Source organism: Budorcas taxicolor, chromosome 18, assembly GCF_023091745.1.
Source record: "Budorcas taxicolor isolate Tak-1 chromosome 18, Takin1.1, whole genome shotgun sequence".
NCBI classification, from domain to species: domain Eukaryota; kingdom Metazoa; phylum Chordata; class Mammalia; order Artiodactyla; family Bovidae; genus Budorcas; species Budorcas taxicolor.
The window spans coordinates 58008920-58033524 of NC_068927.1; the positions used below are offsets into that span (position 1 = coordinate 58008920).

The window sequence follows — 24605 nt, forward strand, 5'->3', positions numbered from 1 at the left end:
CCATGTCCAGTTCTAACTGTTGCTTCCTGACCTGCATACAGATTTCTCAAGAGGCAGGTCAGGTGGTCTGGTATTCCCATCTCTTTCAGAATTTTCCACAGTTTATTGTGATCCACACAGTCAAAGGCTTATATAGTGTATTGGATGGCTACTAACCTAAACCAGCGTTTTATTATTATTACTATTTTACTGAAGTATAGTTGATTTACAATGTTGGGTTAATTACTGCTGTAGAGCAAAGTGAATCTGTTATACACACGTGCACACATATTTATATCATTTTTTGAAGCTATTCTTTTCCATTATGGTTTGCCTGCGTGCATGCCAAGTCGCTTCAGTCATGTCTGACTCTTTGCGACTCCACGGACTGTAGCCTGCCAGGCTCCTCTCTGTCCATGGAGATTCTCCAGGCAAGAATACTGGGGTGGGTTGCCATGCCCTCCTCCAGGGGATCTTCCTGACCCAGGGATCAAACCCACTGTCTCTGATGTCTCCTGCGCTGGCAGGCATGTTCTTTACCACTAGTGCCACCTGGGAAGTCCGGTTAACAGCTTATCATAGGAGATTGACTATAGCTGCCTGCACTCTACAGTAGGGCTGTGTTGTTTATCCATTCTATATGTAATAGCTCGCATCTGCTCGCCCCAACCTCCCGATCAGGTGTTTTCATCATTAGCACGACTGACGCTTAGGGGCCAGACAAGTCTCTGTAGTGGGGCCATCCTGTGCATTGCATGGAGCATCATTCTCTGGTCTCTGCCACTAGATGCCAGTAGCGCTCCCTCCTCAGTGGTGGCAGCGGAGAGCATCCACAGCACTGCCAAGTGTCCCCTAGCGTGCAGGAGCATCCAGCTTGAGAGCCACCAAGTCAGACCTCTTGAGGCGGGGGACTTACTGTGTTGCGTATCAGAGCACCTCAGAGGCAGTAGCCACTGACTAGCCCGACAATTCTGTGAGATGGAGATGACTGTCCCCGTTTTACAGATGAGGAAACTAAGGCTTCAAAGGGAGCTGGTGACGATCAGCCCTCGGATTTGAACCCAGGTGTATCTGACTCCTGAGCCCTTACTCAAACACTCTGCTAGACCCGGAAGGAAGGAGGCAGGACACATTGGGGGCCAGGGCTGGATGGTCAGAGGGGGTGGACAATGCCATCCAAGTCCAGATCAATTCCTTGCCAGTGTCAGTCATAACAGACCCAACATCCTTGCCCTGGATGGGAGCCCCCCCCGCTGATCTGCCTGCCCTGCCACCCCCAGCCCCAGCCTCATCAACCACATCTGCTAACACCTTTCCTCACTCCCTACTCCGCAGGCACACTGGCCTCCCTTCTCTGGCAGGCATGCTCCTGCCCCAGGGCCTTTGCACCTGCTGCGTCCTCGATTTGGGACTCTCTGCCCCTAGCTCTGCACACAGCTCACTTTCTCACTTGATTCACATTTCTGCACAGAGGCCAATTCTTCAGAAGAGGCCCCTCTGATGACCCTGTCAAAAATAAACCCTTGACCTGTTCCTGGCTTTATTTTAATTTATATGATACCTGCTGTGTGCCGGACATTCTTCTAAGTCAGAATTAACTCGTTTGCCTTATAATACTGCCTCCCTGAAATTACATTTCGATTTTATTCATCTCCAGCATCTCTCCCCCACTCCATTGTCTATTTTGGAGAGGCAAGGTTTTGTCTGTGGCACCCATGGCCTGGCATGGTGCCTGGCCCATAGAACTGTTCAATAAACAGTTGCTGGATGAGGGGAGTCCTCCTCCTCTGTCTTGGCCTGGGCAAACCCAACCTGGCCTCCAGCTCAGCTCCACTCCAAATCGCCCAGATGCCAGTCTAACCAGCATTCACTAGACACTTCCTCGGTCTCACCCGCTTCATGTGACAGGCCCATCAACGATGCTTGTACGGGTCCATCCTACGGGATAGGCTCAGAGAGGGCAAGGTCACACAGCCAGTCAGTGGGGCAGCTGGGACTCAAACCAGGCTTTCTGATCCTAGCGTTCATCTGTCTACTGTGAAAGCACAACTGATCGCCCAAGTCTGATGGCTCCCCAATTGGACGGCAAAGTTAGCCTGGTTCGTTTTCCGGGCGTGTTTGTGAGTGTGAGTGTGTGTCCCTGTGTGCATATGCCGTCTCCCCGACTCAACGATAAATTGGTGCTGTGTGTGTTTTTGCATATCTGCCTGCCCCCACCGTCACCTTGCCTAGCACAGGCCCAAGAGCATCTCTTTCATCTCAACCAGCAGTTCGCTCCACCCCTGAGCACCCTGTATATACTGGAGCGCTAGCACTCTTCCCACTGGATTGTAATTATTTGTTTACACATCTGCCTCTTTGCCAGACTATGAACTCCCCCTCTCCCACCCTCCCGAGGACGGGCGCCATGCTGTGTCTGATTCATCTCACGTCCCGGCACACAGTAGGTGCTCAGGAAATGGGCCCAGAAAGGATGAGGATGTGGAGTTGAGTCATGCAAAAGTCATTCGTTCAAATCATTCGTTCATTCATTCCTGGAGTCATTCAATCTATCTTGAACCAAATTCCTGTTGAGTGTTCTGAGCTGGATGCTGTGTGTGGTCTTGGCAGGAGATTCAAGGTATCTGACCCATCATTCATTCATTCACTCTCACTCATTCAACAAAGATGCATCTAAGCCTACTATACGCCGCGGCCTTGGGACAGAGCGCTTGATCAGACTTAAGCCCTACCCCTGAGGAGTTCACAACCCAGACGTGGCCCTGACCCTCACCACCAGAGGCTAGATGGGCTGGCCAGAAGACCAGAGGGGCAGAAAGTGAGGAAATCTTTCAGACCCAGCTCTGGGCTTTGGGAAGCTTAAAGTCTGGGAAGGAAGAGGAGGGGAGAAAAGTTGGAGAAGAACTTGTGTCGGTCAAGCAGCTATTTGCTAAGTGCCATGCTGAGAGCGAGCCAAACGTTCACACCCTTGATCCTTTGCGAGGTAGAGGTTACTGACCCATTTTACAGATGAGAAAGTAGAAGCTCAAGGCGAGGGAAATGGCTGACTCATCTGACCCACTCGGAGTAATTGTTCCCTGTCTGTATGACGCTATGGACGGTAGCCCACCAGGCTCCTCTGTCCATGGGATTCTCCAGGCAAGAATATTGGAGCAGGTTGCCATGCCCTCCTCCAGGGGGTCTTCCTGACCCTGGGATTGAACCTGCGCCTCCTGCTTGGCAGGTGGATTCTTTACCACTAGCGCCACCTGAGAATCCTCTCTCTCTCTCTCTCTTTCTATCTATACACTACATTTTCCCTTTCAAATTGACAGTATGGTTTCTGTCTCCTGACCAGATCCTGACTGATAAGAGTAATGATAATGATAATAATCATTATTATTAGCATAGCTGCCTCCTAGGGATGAGCACTTATCATGCATGATCTTTCATCCCCTTCAATCAGCTGCTGTTATCCTGACTTCAGGGAGCCGGATGGAACCTCAGAGAGGGGAGGGGACTTGCTTGGGGTGCCCTGGCCTGTGCATTGGCTGTGGGATCAGAAAATCTGGAATGAGGCCCGCATCGGGAGCAGGAGAGACAGACGCACCGGGGAGGGGAAGTACAGGCAATTTGACAAACACTGCGTTCTCCCTGCTCGGTGGGCGCCGAGCAAGCAAACTGTTCGCTGCCACAAGGCGGCACGTGGCTACCTGCCACATCCTGGCACTGCACATTCTGGTGAGAGAGAAGGGGCTGGGGCTGTTCTGGGAGACTTCCTGGAGAGGGGGGAAAGAGGCTGATGGATCAACTGCAGCATGCCAGGCCCTGGCCTCCTAAGACCCCGAGGCAACCATCCAAGGGCAGGGAGACCCTCCAAGGGCAGAGAGCCTTGGGAAGCAGGGAAGACTGGGGCTTCAGGGCCTGGGCTCATTTGCCCAGGATCCCCTGGTGCACTGGTGACAAACCAGCTGGGGTCATCAGGCTAAAAGCCCCAGCTTTCATCAACCCAACCAGCCAGGACAGCACAGCTGCAGCGGGCATGCAGCTCTTCACTGCTCACCTCCATTCAGAGCGCTTGAGCTGGGGACCGTCCACCCCGCCCTGAACCGCCACAACGGGCCATACACTCTTGTCCCTTTGGGGGCTGTACCTTGTCCCCTGAAGTAGGTGCCCCACTGGCAGCTGAACGGAGACCCATTAGAAATAGGGCTCTTGGGGATTAACATACACACACTGTGTGCGTGCGTGCAAGTGAAGTCGCTTCAGTCGTGTCTGGCTCTTTGCCACCCCATGGACTGTAGCCGGCCAGGCTCCTCTGTCCGTGGGATTTTCCCAGCAAGAATACTGGAGTGGGTTGCCATGCCCTCCTCCAGGGGGTCTTCCCGACCCAGGGATTGTACCTGCATGTCTTATTTCTCCTGCATTGGCGGGTGGGTTCATTACTAGTGCTACCTGGGAAGCCCAACATATACACAGTGTATATAAAACAGATAATCAACAAGGACTCACTGTGGAGCACAGGGGACTCTACTCAATGACTGGAATAACCTATATGGGAAAAGACCTGAGAAAGAAGGGATATGTGTCTGTATATAATTGAATCACTGCTGTATACCTGAAACTAACACAACACTGTGGATCAGGTATACTCCAACATAAAATAAAAATTTTTTAAAAAGGAGGACTTCCTCGGTGGTCTAGTGGTTAAGAATCTGCCTGCCAATTCAGCGGACATGGGTTCGATCCCTGGTCCGGGAAGATTCCACACGCTGTGGAGCGATGAAGCCCGTGCACGGAGACTACTGAGCCTGTGCTCCACAACTGAAGTCCCACGCAACAGCAACGAAGACCCAGTACCGCCAAAAACAAACAAATGAATAAATATACCTTAACCAACTTTTAAAGAAAAGAAATAGGACCACTGTAGTTTCCTGCATTTCCAGTAACAACCCTGACCCTCTCCCCTCTGGATTTTTTGGCCTAGACTGTGCCCTCTGCTGAGAATGCCCCTTCTGCCCTCTTCTACATGACCACCTGTTGCTCATCTTAGCTCTGATGGGACATCCTCTTGAGAGCCACCTCCATCCGACCCAGCCCCAAGGCCAAGCCCAGATGTGGGCCCCTATGGAGACCTGGATTCCCGGTGACCTCCCTCTGAACACTTGGGCTCACCCTGGCAGGGTGTGTCCCTTGATGGGAGGTTGTCTTGCTCGCTACTCTCCCCTCAGCCCCCGGCTCTGAGCCTGACCCAGGGGAGGAGCTCAGGAAACCTCTCTTGAATGAATGAATGAACGACTGAATGAAACAGTGGAAGAGCGGGGCGGGGGGCACCAGGCGGGTGGTGGGAGACAGGAGTCAGGAGGAGAGCAGACCTTATTGTAGAGGGCACAGATGTGCAGGGCCGTGTTCCCTGAGGCGTTCTGGGCTCCAGGCTCAGCTCCGTAGAAGAGCAGATGTTCCAGATGCTGAGAATGACCCCGCTGGCAGGCCTGGAGGGGACCGGGGGCCAGAGCCCAGGTCAGACCCACCTGGCCACAGCATCTCTCTCTCTCCTTCACCTGGAGGCCAGGCAGCCCTGCATCCGCCACTCCCCCTTCCTTCCCCTCTGAGGCCCCATTTTTGCTTAGGGACCCACGCTGTCAACGCCACCAGTCGTTCCAAGGCTCAGGCCTCCAGGCTAACTCCTCAGAGTCCTGGTGGTGACACCTCTATGCTTCCTCTTTGGGGACCATGCTACTCCCACCTCCATCCCCTGGGAGGACCCCAGCACCCGCAGCCCTAGACCCCTGGACTAAGGTCCCTGATCCCTGCCCACCCTCGGGGCCCACGCGCCGCCCATGCCACCCTCAACCCCTCTAGGCCTAGTGGGAGCACCTGGTGAATCTCCTGCCAGCCGTTCTCATCAGCTATGCCCAGCTGGGCCCTGTTGTACAGGAGCAGCTCGCAGCAGCGGGGATCACCCCCCACCATAGCCGTGTGGAACAGGGGAGTCAGCCCTCGGCGGTCCTTGTAGTTGGGGGAGCCCCCAAGATCCAGGAGCGCCTAGGAAAGGTTAAAAAAAAAAAAGATGATAATCACACAAGTAGTGGCTCGTTATCAAGGGCCAGTTGGACCAAGAGACCTGGGTAACCCCACACAGGGTCAGAGCCAGAGCTGATGCTGCCACGATGCCCTTGAGTAACCTTGAGGCTGGCCCTTGCCCTGTCGGGGCCTCTCTCATCTCTGTGAACAATGGAGGGACTGGGGCGATGCCTCCAGAGGACCCCTCCCTCCCACTCTGAAATCCTGCCCAGCCTTCCCCCATGAGCCAGTGCCCACCTACTCAACAGGCTGGTGGTGGGGAACCAGTCAGAGAAGGGCGCCTGGATGCAGGAGGGCCCCTGGGTGAGTGGGAGGTGTGGTGAGGTCTTGGATCGCAACAAGAGGCAGAGAAAGCATCTGAGAGGGGGCAAGGTCGGGTCAAAGTGACTTGGCTCGGCCTCACTGGGGCTGGGGGCTGGGGTAGGGGCAGGGAGTGGTCCCCCTTGAGGAATGGATCTGAGCCTGGAAGACTGGCAGCTTCGAGTGTGTGAGGAGTGTTGGCGGCGCCAGCGCCGTGCGAACAGAGTCAGCGGTGGCGCAGTCCAACAGCACATTTCCAACATTTGCGGTGATGGAAATAGTTACAACCGCACGATCCAACATGGCAGCCGCGTGGGGGGCTACCGAGCCGCTGGAAGGTGGCTAGTAAGCCTGAGAATCGGAAGTTTTAATTTTAGTTCATTTTCTTCTATTTAAATCTAAACAGCCCCCCCTCCCCTGCCCGTGGCTAGTGGCTGCTGGATTGCACAAGCGCAGACCTGGGAGGGAGGGATTGGGTGTGAGCAGGAGTGGGGTTTGGGGGTATGTGCGTATGTGTGTATGTGCTAAGTTGCTTCAGTCCTGTCTGACTCTTTGCGACCCCATGGACTGTAGCCCACCAGGCTCCTCTGTCCATGGGGATTCTCCAGCCAAGAATGCTGGAGTGGGTTGCCATTTCCTTCTCCAGGGGAACCTTCCAGACCCAGGGATGGGACCCACATCTTTCATGTCTCCTGCCTTTGCAGGAGGGTTCTTTACCACTAGAGCCACCTGGGAAGCAGGTGGGAGAAGGGGTTTGGGGGAGGGGGGTGCATGAAGAGGATCTGTCAATTCCAGGGCTGTGAGGCAGACCTTTGGGACTGCTGTCTGACTGCCTTCAGGGTTCTTGAGGGAAGAATTGGAGAAGGGAAGGGAAAGCCGGTTAGGCTGGATCATCTATGAACCATGGTGTTTACCAACAACTTCCAGGGCACTCTATCCTGACCTATGGATGAAGAGGGATCAAGTGCCCTTGGGTAGGAGGACAGAAAGAACATTTTAAAATAAGACCGGGCAAGCTGACTCCATGAATGTATGTGTGCGTACTCAGTCGTTCAGTGGTATCCGACTCTTTTGGGACGCTATGGACTGCAGTCCACCAGGCTCCACTATCCATGGAATTTTCCAGGCAGGAATACTGCAGTGAGTGCCATTTCCTTCTCCAGGGGATCTTCCCAACTCATGGATTGAACCCAAGTCTCCTGCATTGCAGGAGGATTCTTTACCTCTGAGCCACCTGGGAAGCCCCCATGTATATATACTGAGGGTCTATGAGGTTCATCTGCTTGTAAAGGCACATTTTAGGCACTATACTGGGGCAGTGAGGAGATCAAACCAGTCCATCCTAAAGGAAGTCCATCCTGAATATTCATTGGAAGGACTGAGGCTGAAGCTGAAGCTCCAACACTCTGGCCACCTGATGCAAAGAGCCGACTCATTGGAAAAGACTCTGATGCTGGGCAAGATTAAGGGCAGGAGGAGAAGGGGACGACAGAGGATGAGATGACTGGATGGCATCTGACTCAATGGACATGAGTTTGAGTAAACTCCAGGAGTTGGTGATGGACAGGGAGGCCTGGTGTGCCGCAGTCCATGGGGTCACAAAGAGTAGCAGTTGTATTTCAGGTGAGTAAAGGTGGGGTACTGGGAGTGTGAGCTGCAGGTTGAGAAGTGAACGGAAGGGCTGAGTTGGGAAGCATGAGAACCAGTGTCTTGGGGGAGCGATGGGGCAATGGTGTCTGGGGGCACGGTGGGAAGCTCACTCTGTATTTTAAAGGGCACCAGGGGACTTCCCTGGTGGGCCAGTGGTTAAGACCCTGCATGTCCAGTGCACGGGGCACAGGATCAATCCCTGGTCAGGGAACTAAGATCCTACATGCTGTGCCATGTGGCCAAAAAATAAAAAATAAAGGGCACCAGGAAGAGTCTACACCTTGGGCAGACAGAGGTAGGTGTGGACTGCTGGCTCAGCAGGGCTGGAGAAGTTCTGGGTGTCAGGAAGTTAGCATGATCTACCTGGGGGCAGGGCAAGGGTCCGCATGACCATCGGCCATAGCTGATCACGAGCCTTGAACTGGGGAGGGTGGGGGCTCCCATAGGTCCCAGGAGGGTTTTGGGTGCAGTCAGAGGAATGACTGTGGAGGGGGGAGGTGGATGGAGGGGCTGGGGGGATTGGCCGAACGCAGTCTGGGCGAAGAACACGGTCACTCGGGATGTCTCTGGGCTCTGGGGAGGGTCCCAGGAGGATCTGAAACCTCACCGTCAGAGCGAGGCAGTGGCGGGCACAGGCGGCCTTGTGTAGCGCAGTCATGCCATCCCGGGCCCGGAAGTCGATGTGCGCCCCACCCAGGCATAGGGTTCGAATCACCTCTACAGAGCCTTCAGTCTGAGCAGCCAGCGTCAGGGGGGTCTCTGGGAGGCGGGGGGAAAGGCTGGTCATGTGCAGCCCCTGGGCCTCGTCGTCCCTGACTCCCCAGCCCTCCCAAAGCACCCCGCCCCGCCGCCCGCTCCCTACCTCCTGAATCTGAGTCGTGATAATTGGGGTCCAGCCCCTTGTCCAGCAGCCGTGCCACCTTATCGGATGTCCCGAGCTGCACGTACTCCAGGAACTTCTTCAACCCCGTCTGAGTCGCAGATGAGAGAGAAGACAGGCGGTCAGGGAGGAAGGGGGAAAGGCTGGGTCTGGAGCAGCGCTGTCCAGTGGAATCACATAGCAAGCCACACATGCCATCGAGAAGTCCCTAGTAGCCACCACTTTTCTAAAGGAAGAAGACCTTCCAATTATATTGAAATTCACTTTGATGACCTATCTGTTTTTAGTCTATCATATATATCCACAATATTACTGATTCAACAGGTAATCCACACGAAATTTATTACTGAGATACTTTCAGGGGTACTGAGTCTTCAAGATCCGCTGTGTATTTCACGCTCATAGTGAGGCTCAGTTTGGACCTGGTACACCACAGGTACCCCAGGGGCCGTATGTGGCTGGCTGCTCCCGCAGATGGTACAGGTCTGGATAGATGGACTGTTCGGGGGGAGGACAGAGACAAGTGCATGGTGGGGTGGGGCTGAGGATAAGAAGCAGCCAGCGAGCTTTCTTCCCAAGTGTCAAGGATCGTTCATTTCACTTCTGACCGAAGCAGCCCCCTGACTTCCTCCCAGCTTTCAGGGGACCAGAGGAGATGCAGGCGACATACAGCCTGAGGACTGGAGGGCAAGGTGTGTGAGTACACAACTAAGTCGCTCAGTCGTGTCCAACTCTTTGCGGCCCTACGGACAGTAGCCCGCCAGGCTCCTCTGGCCATGGGATTCTCCAGGCAAGAATTCTCTGGAGTGGGATGCCATTTCCTCCTCCAGGGGATCTTCCCCACCCAGGGATCAAACCTGTGCCCCTTGCATTGTCAGGCAGATTCTTTACCACTGAGCCACCAGGGAAGCCCCAGAGAGCAAGATGCCAGGAGGATAAATGGCTGTGGAGGAGCGTATCCTTGGATCTGGTAGAGATTCAGGCTCTGGGATTGTGTGAACTGCAGGCTGTCTATGAAACTGCCCCTAGACAGAGGGACACTAGATACCAGAGTCGCAGGCCACGTTGGCTGGGGGTGGGGGCAGGAGATGAGAAGGGAGAATCCAAGGATGAAGAAAGTGGGAGCCAGGTGGAAATGGCATGAGCCTGGGCAGAGGCGCAAAGAGAGAAGATGAGAAAGGCTCTGATGTATGCTAGAGGCGGGAAGGGATAGTTAAGGACTTTGGGAAGGTCCTGTACACATTGTTGTGTTTAAAATGGATAACCAACAAGGATGTACTAGACAGCACATGGAACTCTGCTCAACGTTATGTGCCAGCCTGGAGGGGAGAGGAGTTTGGGGGAGAAGGTACACATGTCTATATACGGCCGAGTCCTTTCCCTGTCCACCTGAAACTATCACAACGTTGTTAATCAGCTATACTCCAGTTCAAAATAAAAAGTTTTGTTTTTTTTTTTAATGAAAGGCTGTGATGGAGACATCAGGTGCATTTGGGGTTGTCCCAAATATGACACAGCATCCCAAGTTAAGTGGGGGATGCTGGCAGAAGAAAAGAAGGTTTGGAGGGTTGTCGGGAAGAGGTAGGAGAGAAAGTAGTTAGGGAAGGGGGCTCCAGGTTGGGGTGGCGTGAGTGCCAGCTGGGTCCTCTCACCTTCGTGTGCAACTTGGCCAGCTGCTTCTCATCCAGGTTGGTCTGCTTGTAAACACGGGTCTTGTATCGGAACTGAGGCCACAGGTGGGGTGATGGGAGAGACAAAAGACTCAGAGTCAGGGGTCTAAACCTCTTCTGAGCCAGGGAAGAGTTAGTGCAGGGTCAGGACGAAAAATAGCCCCAGAGTCTTGGCTGGGTGGGTAGAGGGCTGCTGGGCCACTATGGGCCTGTGGACTGCAACCCCTAAGGTGTCTGGACCCCAGGGGAATGCTCTAGAATAACCACTCTCATTGGGAACCCTTTCCCACTTTGATAGGCCAGGGGAAACCTGGGGCAGGGAAATGACTCACCCAAGGCCATGCCGCTGACCAGTCAGAGGCAAGAACGACCTGTTAATTTGAACGCAGGCCTCTCTGATTCTGATTGTTAAGTCAAAGTGTTCAGTCACTCAGTCGTGTCCGACTCTTTGCGACCCCAATGGACTGTAGCCCATCAGGCTTCTCTGTCCACGGGATTTTCCAGGCAAGAATACTGGAGTGGGTTGCCATTCCCTCCTCCAGGGGATCTTCCCAACCCAGGGATGGAATCTGTGTCTCCTGCATTGCAGGCAGATTCTTTACCCTCTGAGCCACCAGGGAAGCCCCGCGATTTTTAGGGCGCACTTTATAGCCAGAAGTGCCCACGGGGTTTTCCCTTGCTGAGGGCTGGGCTGGGAGAAAAAACGGGGAGTGGGCAGATGCCTGCTCGCATCTGTGAAGGGGCTGGGAAGGCTGTGGGGGTCTCACCTCCAGGTAGGGCACCCCCTTCTCGAAGGACTGGGGATATTCCCGCAGCAGTCGCTCCTCCTCCAGGAAGTTGGCGTCCCGGCCCGAGGTGGCCGGCTGGAACAGGCCATAGTTGAGCACATCCTGGAGGCTCTCGCTCAGGGCACAAAGCACCTGCTGCTTGGCCGTCCAGATGGTGGCATCGGGGTTGAAGCGCAGGCATTTCTGGTGGAGGAGGCGACAGGAGAGAGAGAAGGGGCCTGAGGTGGTCTGCAGAGGGCTGTGGGTGATTCCCAGGACAGAAGAGGGCTGGGGGAAACCCATGGGGATCTGGCAGTGGGGGCCATGTGTGATGGAATCCAGAACCCCTTCCCCTTCCCCCCTCCCCATGCAGACTCCGGTGGTCCCTGTCTCCCACCAGCCCCTCTCCCCCGCCCCCCATCCGCCGGCCAGGGGCCTGTCGCTCACTGTCTGGTGAAGGTCAGGGATGCCGATCCTAAAAACCATCATGCTGAAGTGGGCGTCGTCTGGGACGGACATGGAGCGGCCCTGGAGGCCTCGGATCGAGGCCAGGCTACCAGGTGCTGCGCTGCCCCGGCCCCGGGTCCCCTGGGGGCCTCTCCCGGGCCCGTCTGGGGAGCTGTCGGACTCTGAGCCCCCCTCGGGACACTCGCTGGCACTGTGGCGTTCCTCTTCTTCGCTTGACGCGGGGCTGTGGGTCATCGTGGGGCCACGGGGCGATGGGGGACGGCAGCATCACAGGCGGCTGGCGGGGGAGGGGGCGGGGTGGCGGTCAGACCAGGAGCCCAGGCCCTTTGGAGGCCACAGGCGCACTCAGTGGACAAACACGGTCCAGGGCAGCGGCTCCAAGCTGCCCGAGGGAGGCAGGCAGGAGGCTGGACACACCCCCAGACACTCCTACCGCCTCCAAGCTCTCTCCCGAACTCCCGGCACACACGCCCCCCCCACCACCAGCCCTGCCATGCTGCCTGCACGTGTCTCCTTCCCTGCCCTTGGCCTTGCTCGCAGCCCCCCGCCCCTCCTGCGCCCCACTTTGCCGCTGACCCAGCGCGGTGGTGTCCCAGAAACCGCAGAATCACCGCGGGAGCCGCTGGCCCACTTTGCCAGGCCAGGGATAATGCAGCTAAAATTAGCCCAGGACAGACAGGTGGGCGACCCACCGGCACCCTGCCCTCCTGGCCCCAGCCTGGCCCCTCCTCTCCCAGGGTCCTCCCCGCCTTCTGCTCCTGGTGCCTCCTGGATGACCGCAAGGAGACTGAGATGTAGTAAGGGGGAGAGGGAGGTGCCCTGAGCCTAGGGTGGAGCCGGTGACTTCACTGAAGTGTGGCTGACCGCGTGTATGGAGGGCGGCTGGAGAGCCAGCATCCCAGGGGGCAGGGGCACCCGGCCGGGGCAGAGAGTACCAGGCATGAGATGTCCCCCGGGGGGAACCACAAGAGGTGGCCTATGCAAGTTTCCGGGGGGGTGCATCTTGAGAAGGTGTGTGGGTGGGTGGGGAGACTGGCCCTGGCAGGGCTGTCCAGGTGACAGCCTTGCAGTGGCCTGGGTGGGTGTAGGGCGTCAGTAGGTGACCTGCGGGGGTGTTCGAGGCCTGGCGCTGCTGGATGGAAGGACAGGCATTGCCTGGTCCTGGGGGGCCCACTCTGAGGGAGACTGGGGGGCTGGGAGGGAGGCTAAGGAGTGGGATGAGAGTCTGGGGGGTGGGGGTGAGATCTCCACTATTTTTCAGATCCCCACTGTTCTTCGCCCCTGAATTGGTCTTATAAGGGTGAGTCCAGATGGGGCCCTTCTTCCGCGTTTTCTCCCCCCCTCCCACCCCAGCACCGGAAACCAGAATGTCTGGTCTGGTCCCTCCCCCCAACACCAGGCCCGGCTCCTGCACGTTGCCATGGAGATGGGAAGCAGTGGAGGGTACTGCTGACTTTGGGGGAGTGGGGATGGGCTGGGGGGGGTTGGGGAGGGAAGACAAAACGTGTGCGGGGGGAGGAGGAGAGTTTCAAGAACTGTGGGTGAGCCAGCCTCCAGCCATGGGCTGGCCACCCCCTCCCCTACGCGTGGCCACGGCCCCCTCCCCTTCTGGGTACCCAGCAGAGCCTCCCCTACTTGGCCCTGGCGGAGACCCCCTGGCCTCCTCCTACCCGGCGACTCCACTCCCACCTCCAGACCTGGGGCTGGCAGCCACTCCCCCTCTGCTGACCCCGGCTGACCCCCTCCCCCAGCCTCCACGGACTCCTGAAAGCAAAGCTCGCCGGGACCCCGGCGCGTGCGGCTGCCCCCAACCCCCAGGACCAGCTCGGGCCCCTCCCCCTCAGGCCCCGAGGGAGGGAGCGGGCACACTCCGCCGGGGCGGCATGAATCAAACGCTCCGCGGCTAAGAATAGCTGGCACGCAGCTGGTACTGAGACGGGCTGAGGAATCGGCGGGGGGGGGGGGGGGGGGGAGAAAGGGGAAAGAGGGGGTGCCCTGGGAGGCTGCGGGGGTACGGCCGGGGGAGGCTGCCGGCGTGGCCGAGAGCCGGCCCGGGAGAATGAATGGAGGCGGAGAGAGGAGAGGAGAGGCGGGCAGAGGGAGCCCGGGCTGGGGCCGAGAAACTGGTGGGGGAGAGCCCGGGTCCGCGGAGAGGGGGCGGAGGCCCCCGGGAGCAGGACTCGGGGGCGGGAGCCGAGGGGGCGCGCCGGCCCGTGGGGAAGGAAGCGGGGACCGGGTTGGGATGCAGGGAGCTCGTGAAAGGGTGGGAGGGGATTGGACGAGTCTGGAAGGAGAAGCCGAAACCACAGGGGGTCGAAGGGGGCGGCGGAGGCCGAGGCTCAGATCCCCGCTGGAGGGTGTGGGCGCCGGAATGACCTCGGCGAGGGGCCTCGAGGGGTGGGGCCGCAGGAGGGGTCCAGGAGGCCCAGGTGGGCCGCGATGGGCGAGGCGGGGGAGTGGCCAGGCCGGGCTGGCCGGGAGGCGGGTACCGCGACCGAACCCTCGGCCCCGGAGCGCGGGGAGGCGGGTTCGGGCAGGGGGCTACGGGGCCGCATGGCCCCCAGCAAGTCCGCGATCCGGGACGGGGCACGGGGAACCCGGGCGTAACCCAATTGGCGTCGCCCGGGGCAACGCTCCCCTCCTCACCCCCGCCCCCCACCGCACACCCGGGCCGGGAGCCCGGCGCTCGGCCAAGGACGTCCGGGGCGCCCCCGCCCCCGCCCGCGGCCCCGGGCCCGCGCTTCCCCCCCCAACCCAGACCCCCGGTTTTCGGCCCCCTTACCTGCCTGGCGGGGCTGCTGAGTCCCGGTCGGCGGCGCCCGCGGCCCCTCCCCCCTCCCCCCCACCCCCCACCCCCCCGGAGACGGGGGACCCTCAGGCCATGCCCCACCGCCCCGGAGGGCGAGCGGGCCCGGGGAGGGGGCGGGCGGGGGCCGGGGGGGCGGGCGGGGGGGTCGCGGACCTCACCCCCCCCGCGGGCCGGGCCTGGCCATCCGCAGAGCGCCCCCCCTTGCGCCGCGGCCGCCGCGCCCCTCCTAGCTAGCCCGCCCCCGGCTCCGGCCGGCCGGCTCCGGGCGCCGCGTCTTCGCCGGCTCCTCTCCTCGGCCTCAGGCCGCCGCCGCCGCCGCCGCCGCCGCCGCCGCCGCCGCCGCCGCCGCCGCCGCCCGCTCCGCGCCTCCTCTGCCTCCCGGCTCGCTCTCTCGCTCTCGCTGTCTCTCCCTCACCCGGACTCTCCCTCTCTCTCCCTCCCTCTCTCCCTCCCTCCGCCCTCTCCCCTCCCTCCGGGAGCCGGCGGAGGAGACATCGCCCCTCCCAGCGCCCCCAAACCTCGCCCATCCCCCCCCCCGGGCCGGCTCCGCCCCCTCCCCTGCCCTCCCCCACCGCTCCTCTCCGCCGCCAGATCTCCGAACCCTGACTCCACCCCTGCTTGCCCCAGTACCCCGGCGATGGGGCTCCGCCCCCCTAAGGGTACCTCTCCCCGCACCCCCCCAGGACCGCCCCTTCCCAGGGCGCCCCCACCACCTCTACACACAGTAGGGTGCAATTAAGTATTCGTTGCTAGACTCTACACCCCCAAACTGGATGGTGAGAGCTATAGATTCCTGTCCTGTCCGCCCAGCACACACACACCTTCCCGCAAGGCACAGGTGCAGCGAGTCGCTCCCCAGCCCTGCCCCTGCAGACGTCTCCACATACACATCTTCTCCAGGGCGTGCGGGCTCTCACAGGATACATTACCATGAGCACAGCCAGCTACATCATGTACATATCACACCCGTGTGTCGGAGCATGCACACGGCAGAGCACACGCGTCTACCCACCCCACACACGGGCACGCAGCCCGCTGTGCTTGCTCAGAGCTCCAGCTCACACGCAACCCTGAAACAGAGACACAGAACCACAGGGAGACGTGTGCTTTGTCTCCATCACATTCATCCACCGTGCCCTGGCCGGCCATCACACAGGTGTGCACAGGCCCATCGAGAGGCACGACCCTGCACCACCACTTCCTTCCCGATAATTCTCTCTGACATTTCTTGAGCACTTCCTGTGTGCCCGGCTCTGTGCTGGGTTTACTCCTCAACTTTGCACACCGTAGTCCTCCGGGCTAGGGACTTGCACCATCCCCATTTACGACGAGAGGGGGAAACTGAGGCCCAGAGAGGTTAAGCAATTTGCCCACGGTCACCCAGCCAGCAAGAGGTGGTGGCCAGAATCAGAGACAGGTGGCCTGGCTCAAAGTCCCCCTACTGTGTGCTGGGGTTCACTACTGGCCACTCCATAGTGATATCTCCACTGCATATCTTTCTTTGTCACACACGATCCCCCCAGCCATCTCTGCATGGTGTGTGGGACACACCCGCAGAGACCGGGCTGATCGCATAGGGCAGCGGTGATTGCGTTGCCACAGCCCCAGGCCCCTACCCTTCTCCCAGCTCCAACAGCTCCCCCGGGGGCCACCAGCTGGAGCCCAGGCACCTGTGGAGGGCAGTTCCAGGCAGCCTCTGGGTGCGCGTCCAGCTGCAGGCTCTGGGGTGCCATGGGATGAGCGGGAACAGGTGCCAGCCCAGCTGCCCCAGGAGACCCAGTTCTGGATTCACCCCTACCAGCCCAGGTGGTGAGCAGCTGGGCCTGGGGAGAAAACAGCTGCCTGTGTGTGTCGGCACCAGCAGTGAGAGGGGTTATGTACCCTTTCTACGGTTTATGAGGCTTTTCTCGGCCTGGACATCAGCTCTCGGTGAGGGTTCCCCAGGCTCTTCATGGGTGCCCAAGAGAGGGCCGAGCTCTGAGGCAGTGGGCAGCCTGCCCAAGGTCACACTGCCCTTTGCTTTCTTGGAAAATGGAAAAGTCTGGCTGTGTTGATTTCCAAGGTCCCATCCTGGGGCTCCCGGCAGCTAAGGGCAGATGCCCTGCTCGTGCCAGGAGCCAGAAGCTTCTGCTTGCTGCCGCTGCTGTGCTGGTAACCTCCAGCAGGCCCAGCTGTCCCCTCTCTGAGCTTCGGTGTCCCCCCTGGAAGAGTGGGCCCTGCGATCCTGGCACTGCCCGCCTGGCTGAAGCTGGGGAAGCCCTACATGACTCACGGGTCTGGCATGGAGTGGGCATGGCCAGCCTCCTGCTGCTCCTGCCTCTGCAGCCTCCCCACCACTGCCCTCGTCACCTCTACCCTGGTCGCCAGGCACCCCCACCCCACTCCCAGGGCCACAGGAAACCGGAGTTTCCACTTAAACACATTCATGGAGGGTTCAGTCTTTTGGCTGAGCTGTGACCCCGCTGCCAGGGAAGGCTCCTTTCCTTGTTCAATTGACTGAGTACCTACTATGTGCTGGGTTGGCCCTGTCCTAGCTTCAAGGATACAGCCATGAACAGGGATGCCTGCCTTCATTGGCGAGAGACAGACACCAAACAGGTAAACAAGCCAGCAAGACAAGGCTGGTCTTGATTCAGCCAAAAAGATAAAAGGGGGTGTTTGAATAAACTATCCGAGGAAGGCCTCTCTGAGCTGAGACCTCAGTGATGAGAAGGAGCTGGGGGGAAGAGCCTTCTAGAAGGAGGAAAAGGCTGGTGCAAAAGCTCTGAAGCGGGAAGGAGCTTAGCATTCAGGAAGTAGCAAAGAGATCAGTGTGGCTGGAGCTTGGAGGGGGGCGGTGAAGGGAGTGGGGGTGATGAGTTTGCAGAGGTGCAAAGGACCCACCCTTCCCTGCTCACCCCCAGGCTGGGTAGGCCAGGCCTGTGCTGAGGCCAGGGTTTGGCTTCACTCCCGCACATGATGGGAAGCTGGGGGGGAGCAGGGGAGTGGGGAGTGATGTGATCTGATTTACGGTTTGGAAGCATTGCTCTGGCTGCGGCAGGCTGCGTGGATTGGAGGGGCTCTGGAGGAAGGAGGGGGAGAGGCAGGAGGAGAGGACTGCAGTGGTCCAGGCGGGAGATGAAGTAGCTCTCAACGCTCAGAGCTCTCTGTGCACCCAGCCCAGCAGCTGCTTACTCCACCTCCTGGAGAAATCTTCTCGGACCCCACCCAATCTCCACCCTCACCTCTGCCCCCGCCCCTCACCCAGATGAAGCTGTCTGTGGGGTCTGTGAACAGCTGGAATTCCCTGTGTCACCCCCAACCAGGACCCAGACTGCAGGAGGCTTCCAGGAAAGCATGGCAGATGGATCCAAGAGCCCCACCTTTCTGGGGGCTGCACCCAAGCCACACGTGTGCTCTTTGCACAGATCCCCACAGACAGGCACAGATGCTCATCTGGATCTGGGGCAAGGGCCTGGAGGGCAGGATGGGAGATCTGGGGGGCAGGAGGTGCTCAAGAGCCTGAGAATACTATGAGAGCCTCCTTCCGCAGGGTGTGTGGGCAACGGTGGCCACAGGATAATAACAACCTTAGCAAGACCTTGAGGTCTCCCCTGACCTGAGGCGTGGCCAGGGAGAGGAGAGGGAAGCAGGGCCAAGCCCTGTCAACTCCCTGAGGAGGTTCCTGGGCAGAGGCTGAGCCCCCAGGATCCCTTGGGGAGCTGGCTTCATCCTCCTGACCTTCTGGAGCTTCTGGCCGAGGCAGAAGGGAAGAGCAGGACGGGACGGAAGCAAGCTCTGGAAAGTGGGAAGAGGAGGGCGTGTGTGGAGACCCAAGGCGGGATCCAAGCTTTGGAACGTTGGAGGTTTCCGGCCACAGAGGCAGGGCCTCCGGGGAGCCAAGAGAGGCGGGGAGAGACACACACAGAGGAGCAGAGACCAACGACAGAGACAAGAGTTGGGAGGAGAGGGACCAGAGAGAAGCTGGGAGAGGCGCGAAACAGGGGGCTGGTAATCAGCACGCACTCCAGGTCCCCAGAAACATCCTTCTTCTCCTCCGAGACACACCCTTCTGCAGCCTTGGGTGCTCCGAGACCAGCCTGATGCAGGCCGCCTGGCTCCTTGGCGCGCTGGTGGTACCCCAGCTCCTGGGCTTCAGTCATGGGGCTCGGGGAGCTGAGAGGGAGTGGGAGGGGGGCTGGGGTGGCGCCCAGGAGGAGGAGCGGGAGAGGGAAGCCCTGATGCTGAAGGTGAGTTGGAGATTGCTGGGACTCTAGTGGCGGTCCGGGTGGGCGACTGTGGGCTTGGGAGGAGTGTATTCCAGGGTTAGAAGAATGGGCAACGGGAGGGATGGGATAGGCTCGGAGGATGAAGGTGATGGGTTCAGAGAAGAGGGCAGACAGCCAGCTGACAGCTGGAAAGGGGCGTCTGGGGAGTCTGAAGGTAGCTGCCAGCCTGGCCCTGATCACCCTCCTTGCCTTAGCATTTACAGGAAGCGCTGGGGCTGCCTGCTAGGAGGGGAGATCAAAATCCCGAGGGAAACTCTGAAGGCAGGGGGGCCTGGGCGACCGAGGAGAACGGGCAGGGGGAGGAAGGCGAGGAGGAACCCACATCGACCCCCCACGTCAGCCCCAGCCCCTCTCCCACCCCGGAGGACGCCATCACTTATATCCGTAAGTAATCCTTAGCTCCGCCCTGCCCCCTTGGCTTCCGTGGTCATTTTCACAGAAACGAACCGTCCTTTCCCTGCCCCAGGATTTTTCAGTTGCCCACCGCCCAGCTCGGAGTCCTCACACCCAGGAGCTCCGGGTCCCCGGCTTTGCCTCTCAAGAGACTGGGGTGGCCACCGGCCCCTACCTTCCAGAAGTCTTGAGGGCCCCCACCCCTCACCCCAACTCCGCCCCAGAAGCCGTAGGTCCCGGGTCCCCTCCAGGTCCTCCGGTCCCCTGGCTCCGCCCCCAGGATCCCCGTCCAGCGTGCGCCCTGTCCACCCGCAGTGGGTCGCCTGGCCGGCCTGGACGCAGGCCTGCACCAGGTGCACGTCCGTCTGCACACGCTGGACACCCGCGTGGCCGAGCTTACTCGGGGGCTGCGGCAGCTGAGGGAAGTGGCGGGCGACACCCGCGACGCCGTGCAAGCCCTGCAGGAGGCGCAGAGCCGCGCAGAGCGCGAGCATGGCCGCTTAGAGGGTGAGTCGCATCCCGCCGGGCGGGGAAGGAGGGACGATCCAGGTCAGGCCGCGGACCGGTGGGGAGAGGGGAGCCCCGAAGGGTGTCTGAGACGTGAGGACCCTAGGTGTCAGGGGCTAGGTGGGGCGGCCCTCGAGGATTTGGGGTGTGCTTGCTGGTGGGGAGGGTGAACGTGGTCCCCACTGTGCTAGTGAGCAGACCCTGCTCCGGCCGCACCACGCCCCCTACGGTCCTGCCCCGCGGCCTGGCCACGCCCCCTGGCGGCTCTGTCACTGGCTCCGGGATGCTCTGGTCCCGCCCTCGACCCGCCCCCGAGGCACTAACCCCGCCTCCGCTCGGCCCCGTCTCGCCCCGCCCGCAGGCTGCCTGAAGGGGGCGCGTCTTGGCCATAAGTGCTTCCTGCTCTCGCGCGACTTCGAGGCTCAGGCGGCGGCGCAGGCTCGGTGCGTGGCGCGGGGCGGGAGCCTGGCTCAGCCCGCAGACAGTCGGCAGATGGAGACGCTCACCCGCTACCTGCGCGCGGCGCTCGCCCCCTACAACTGGCCCGTGTGGCTGGGCGTGCACGACCGGCGCGCCGAGGGCCTCTACCTCTTCGAGAACGGCCAGCGCGTATCCTTCTTCGCCTGGCACCGCGCCCCCAGCCCTGAGCCCGGCCCCCGGCCCAGCGCCTCGCCGCACCCGCTCAGCCCCAACCAGCCCAACGGCGGCGTGCTCGAGAACTGCGTGGCTCAGGCCTCGGACGATGGCTCCTGGTGGGACCACGACTGCGATCGGCGCCTCTACTACGTCTGCGAGTTCCCCTATTAGCGGGGCCGGCTCCCCGCCTCTCCACTCCGCCCCACTACCCGCCCTGTGCCTGGGCTATGCTCCCCGCAAAGACACCGTTCCTTCCTTCCTTGCCCGCGGATGGAAATGTGTTTTCCCTGGCTGGCCGATCCCTGGGGGACTCCTGCGGGGCCGGGATCCCTTCCTTGCCTGTCTTTCCCGGAGGCGGTGGGCACGAGGCTAGGTCCCGCGCCAATAAAGCGTTGTGGAATCTCACTTGAGTAGGCAGTGGAGGCACTTTTGACCTTTTATCTTTTTGCGGGGCAAGGGCTGTCCCCCTCTTACAGGTATTATTCGAGCCCCAGATCAGAGTGATAGAGAACACATGTGCATACGTACGCATGGTCATCTGCTCCTGTGCACAGACGTCTGGAGTCCACGAAGGCACACGCGGCTAACACCTCCGCCTGCATTGTGCCCCCTACTCAAGGTCTTTGGGACCCAGAGCCTGTCAGTCATTGTCCCAGGCCTTGGCCTTGGCCCTGATCAAAGAGATCTGGGAAGCACAAAGGAGCTAAAGGCTCTGAGAAGTCCTGCAGGAAAGACTCCCATTTAATTTTTCTTTTTTTTAAGCTGACTCATCAGGTGGTACCATAATGTCATGTAAAGTCAGGCACTGCCCTGCCCCCTTCCCCTTCCCCCAACTCCAGGGCCTGTGTTTAGACACAAGCATAAGGACCTACCCAGCCTGGAAGCTTAGGCTCCCTCCCAACCCATCCCTCCACTCCTTGACTTTGAGGCCATGAGCTAATCCCTCCCGGCTATGAGCCTCAGTTTCCTCATGTGAACACAGGCACTATTACCCACACCTTGTATGGCTCGTAGGATGTTCACATGAGCCCAGGAAAGTGAGCATTTGGGAAAGGGCGGAGCATAAGGCACACGTTACATTTTCTTCTCCCTGGCCATTTTTCATACCTTAATCCCCTGGGGCGTGAGGACACCCAGGCCCAGCCTGGGCCTCAGCACTCTGGACAGCACTCTTTGGAGCAAGAACTCTTTTGGAAATACCCACCCAGTGTCTCCCCACGTACAGGCATCATGGTATTCTGATCCTTATACCATCGTGGAGCCCAGGAATCAGAGTGTGACCCTGTCTGTCCTTACGTCTGTGTCTCTTCCCCTTTGTCAGCCATGGCACCTCCCACCTAAAGTGTCACCATTGGCTTCTCCAGTGGGAGGAACGAGCCACTGTGTCGTCTCCAGCAGTGGAATGAGGGAGCACAAGCCACCCACTCCCTTTAAGAGTCATTTCCCAGCCCCACCGCCCCCATCGGAGTCACAGAAGTGGGGGTGGCTTCTGGTCAGGAAGACTTCTATCAGGAGACTGAAGACTTTGCCCCAAATTCATCCCCCTCTAAGTTTGTTTCCCAGGGTCACAGTAGGGCAGCAGGATGTCTTATAGAACACATAAGGGCATCTCAAAGGGCAGATAAGGCAGACAGCGATGAGTGTCTGCTGTTACCTGGGAGAGCTCCACTCTCACAGACCTGACATTCTGGGAAGTCAGTGGGTGGGACAGTTCAGTGGTTACCTGCCAGATGGCCCAGGTTCTATTCCTTCCTTGGCCACTTACCTACTGGGTAACTTGAGTGAGACATAACTTTGCTGTTCCTCAGTGTCCCCATCTGTACAATGGGGGCAATAAGATCTACATCCTAAAATAGTGCCAGACACAGAGGGGTCTTTGCAGCATGGGCTCTGATCCTCAGTTGGCTATTTCAGCCTCATCTTCACCTCTGCCTGCTCTCTCCAGACACTTTCTGCATATGCAAAGCTCCTTCCAAGCATCCCTTCCCAACAGCGTTAAGTACTGCCTTAGGTGTTCCAGAACCGCTGACTTCTCTCCTGACCGAGCCCTAATCAGCCATACTGGGGATCCCTGTGGGTGGGGCAGAGCTGGTATAACTAACTCCCTGTTCCCAGCATCCCCGGCATGAGAGTTCTTTGAATGAAGGACGATGCCTGTGCGACGCTATGGTGAGAACCCTGAGATTACTTTCTTACTGTTTCTCTTCCTCCTTGGTGTCATGCAGGCCTCAGTCAGGTGCCTCTCTTGGGCTCCCAGTGGATCAGGGGTTTTCCTTATCACACCTTCCATCATTCTAGGTGCCATTGTTTGGTCAGTGTCTGTCACACCAGTCAAGAGACAAAGAGCTCTGTACACAAGAGACAGCTGAGGTTGGCAATGGATGGCATTTGCAAGGACCATTTATGCCTCAGATCAGCTAACCTGTATGTTGTATTCTGGGCTGATTCTGGACTCTGCTCTGCATAGGGCAACCCTGCTACCTCCTCCAAGAAGCCCTCCCAGCCCTCTCAAGAGCCCAGAGTCTGCCAGTGCCACCTCCCTGGCTCACCGTGGAGCACCTGCGGTTTGAGAGCTTGAAGCCATGGACAAGAGACGGCCCAGCAGGTGGTTGGGATTGATAAGGTAAGGGTTTCCAGAGAAGTGGTGGAGGAAGGGGGCAAACCTGAGATGCCCCATTGTGAAGAAAAAGAACCAGGCCTGCACGGGCCTGGCAGGACTACAAATCCCAGCAGGCTGAGCGGAAGGCCTGCCCAGAACCACATTCCTAGAAGCCATCAGGAGCTTCTTGCGGAGCCTCTGGCAAGCTCCTTCCCCTCTCCAATGTGAAGACTGCCTACGCTCCCTGCAGACTGGACGACCACACCCAGTTTCCAATCAGAGCTCAGATCCCGACTCCCGAGCCACTGGACCTCGCCCCGAGGTAGTTTGGGAAATGTAGTCCGGTCCCGAGTCAACCGGTAGGAAAACCAGAATTGGCACCCCACTCCAGTACTCTTGCCTGGAAAATCCCATGGACAGAGGAGCCTGGTGGGCTGCAGTCCATGGGGTCGCACAGAGTCAGACACGATTGAAGCGACGCAGCAGCAGCAGCAGCAGCAGCAGCAGCAGCAGCAACGCAATGGCACCCCACTCCAGTACTCTCGCCTGGAAAATCCCATGGACGGAGGAGCCTGGTAGGCTGCAGTCCATGGGGTCGCTAAGAGTCGGACAGGACTGCGCGACTTCACTTTCACTTTTCACTTTCATGCATTGGAGAAGGAAATGGCAACCCACTCCAGTGTTCTTGCCTGGAGAATCCCAGGGACGGCGGAGCCTGGTGGGCTGGCGTCTATGGGGTTGCACAGAGTCGGACACGACTGAAGCGACTTAGCAGCAGCAGCAGCAACATTCCATTAGCCTTAGAATGTAGTGGGCGCTAAGATCTTTCCTGAGAGAATTTTTTCAAAATACTGGTGAATTTCCACTGGTGTATCATTGCCATTCTTTAAAAAGTGAAATCAATTCGTAGAAAATATTAAAATGCAGAGAAAATGGAAAGAAATAGTTCTCAAAATTCGAGTTCTTCAGTTTGTACTGAATTGCAATATAAGACACAACATAAAAATTCTTCCTTTGCCTGCTGAAGATCTGATAAACACTAGTCCAAACCAATTTAGCCTGTTTTAAAAGAATCAAAGCTTTTTATTTGGAAATAGTTTCAGACTTACAAGTAATCTGCACAAACACAGATAGTATTTTGTCTACACCATTAGGTGACCCCATGGACTAATGGACAGATATCTGACCCATGGACAGATAGTGTTTTGTGTACACCATTTACCCAGATATATTTATTGTTAACAGTTCATCCCATTGCTTTAGCTTTATCATCATCAATCTGTTTTCAACCTAAAAACATAAAATAGCCAATTATTTTGCCAGCAAAATGAGTTTATGTGGGAATAGCAGAAGAATTGGAATTTGGAACAAGAAAGCTGGGGTGAACAAGTCTGAAGAGGTGACAAACCGGTCAGCTTTTATTAGGGTTCAGGAGAAAACTGGGGAGGATTTTTTAAAATTTATTTATTTTTTAATTGAAGGATAATTGCTTTACAGAATTTTGTTGTTTTCTGTCAAACCTCAGCGTGAATCAGCCTTCGGTATATATATATATCCCCTCCCTTTTGAACCCCCCTCCCATCTCCCTCCCCATCACACCCCTCTAGGTTGATACA

At 58.3% G+C, this 24605-nt stretch overlaps 2 protein-coding genes across 2 annotated transcripts in view; one reads left to right on the forward strand and one right to left on the reverse strand.

Moving 5' to 3' along the window:
* SHANK1 (SH3 and multiple ankyrin repeat domains 1) overlaps positions 1 to 12011 on the reverse strand; it is a 46898-nt gene extending 34887 nt beyond the window's left edge. Inside the window, exons 1-7 of the mRNA XM_052656083.1 lie at positions 11757 to 12011; positions 11310 to 11513; positions 10525 to 10596; positions 8855 to 8963; positions 8600 to 8751; positions 5836 to 6003; positions 5334 to 5450 (exon numbers count right to left, since the gene is read on the reverse strand). Coding sequence (XP_052512043.1) covers positions 5334 to 5450; positions 5836 to 6003; positions 8600 to 8751; positions 8855 to 8963; positions 10525 to 10596; positions 11310 to 11513; positions 11757 to 12011 — 1077 coding nt within the window. The remainder of the gene's footprint in view (positions 1 to 5333; positions 5451 to 5835; positions 6004 to 8599; positions 8752 to 8854; positions 8964 to 10524; positions 10597 to 11309; positions 11514 to 11756) is intronic.
* A 6534-nt stretch (positions 12012 to 18545) lies between these two features.
* On the forward strand, positions 18546 to 20779 carry CLEC11A (C-type lectin domain containing 11A). The gene is made up of 4 exons (XM_052656103.1): positions 18546 to 18815; positions 19049 to 19238; positions 19563 to 19754; positions 20116 to 20779. The coding sequence occupies exons 1-4, from the start codon at positions 18669 to 18671 to the stop codon at positions 20559 to 20561; spliced, it is 975 nt and encodes a 324-aa protein (XP_052512063.1). The 5' UTR covers positions 18546 to 18668; the 3' UTR covers positions 20562 to 20779.
* Positions 20780 to 24605: the final 3826 nt, after the last annotated feature.

Bases quoted from the DNA above. Each gene is read 5' to 3' on its own strand.
- CLEC11A (XM_052656103.1), top strand. From the start codon at position 18,669: ATGCAGGCCGCCTGGCTCCTTGGCGCGCTGGTGGTACCCCAGCTCCTG. The intron at 19,239-19,562 runs GTAAGTAATCCT...GTCCACCCGCAG, and splicing joins GGACGCCATCACTTATATCC to TGGGTCGCCTGGCCGGCCTG. The intron at 19,755-20,115 runs GTGAGTCGCATC...CCCCGCCCGCAG, and splicing joins CGAGCATGGCCGCTTAGAGG to GCTGCCTGAAGGGGGCGCGT.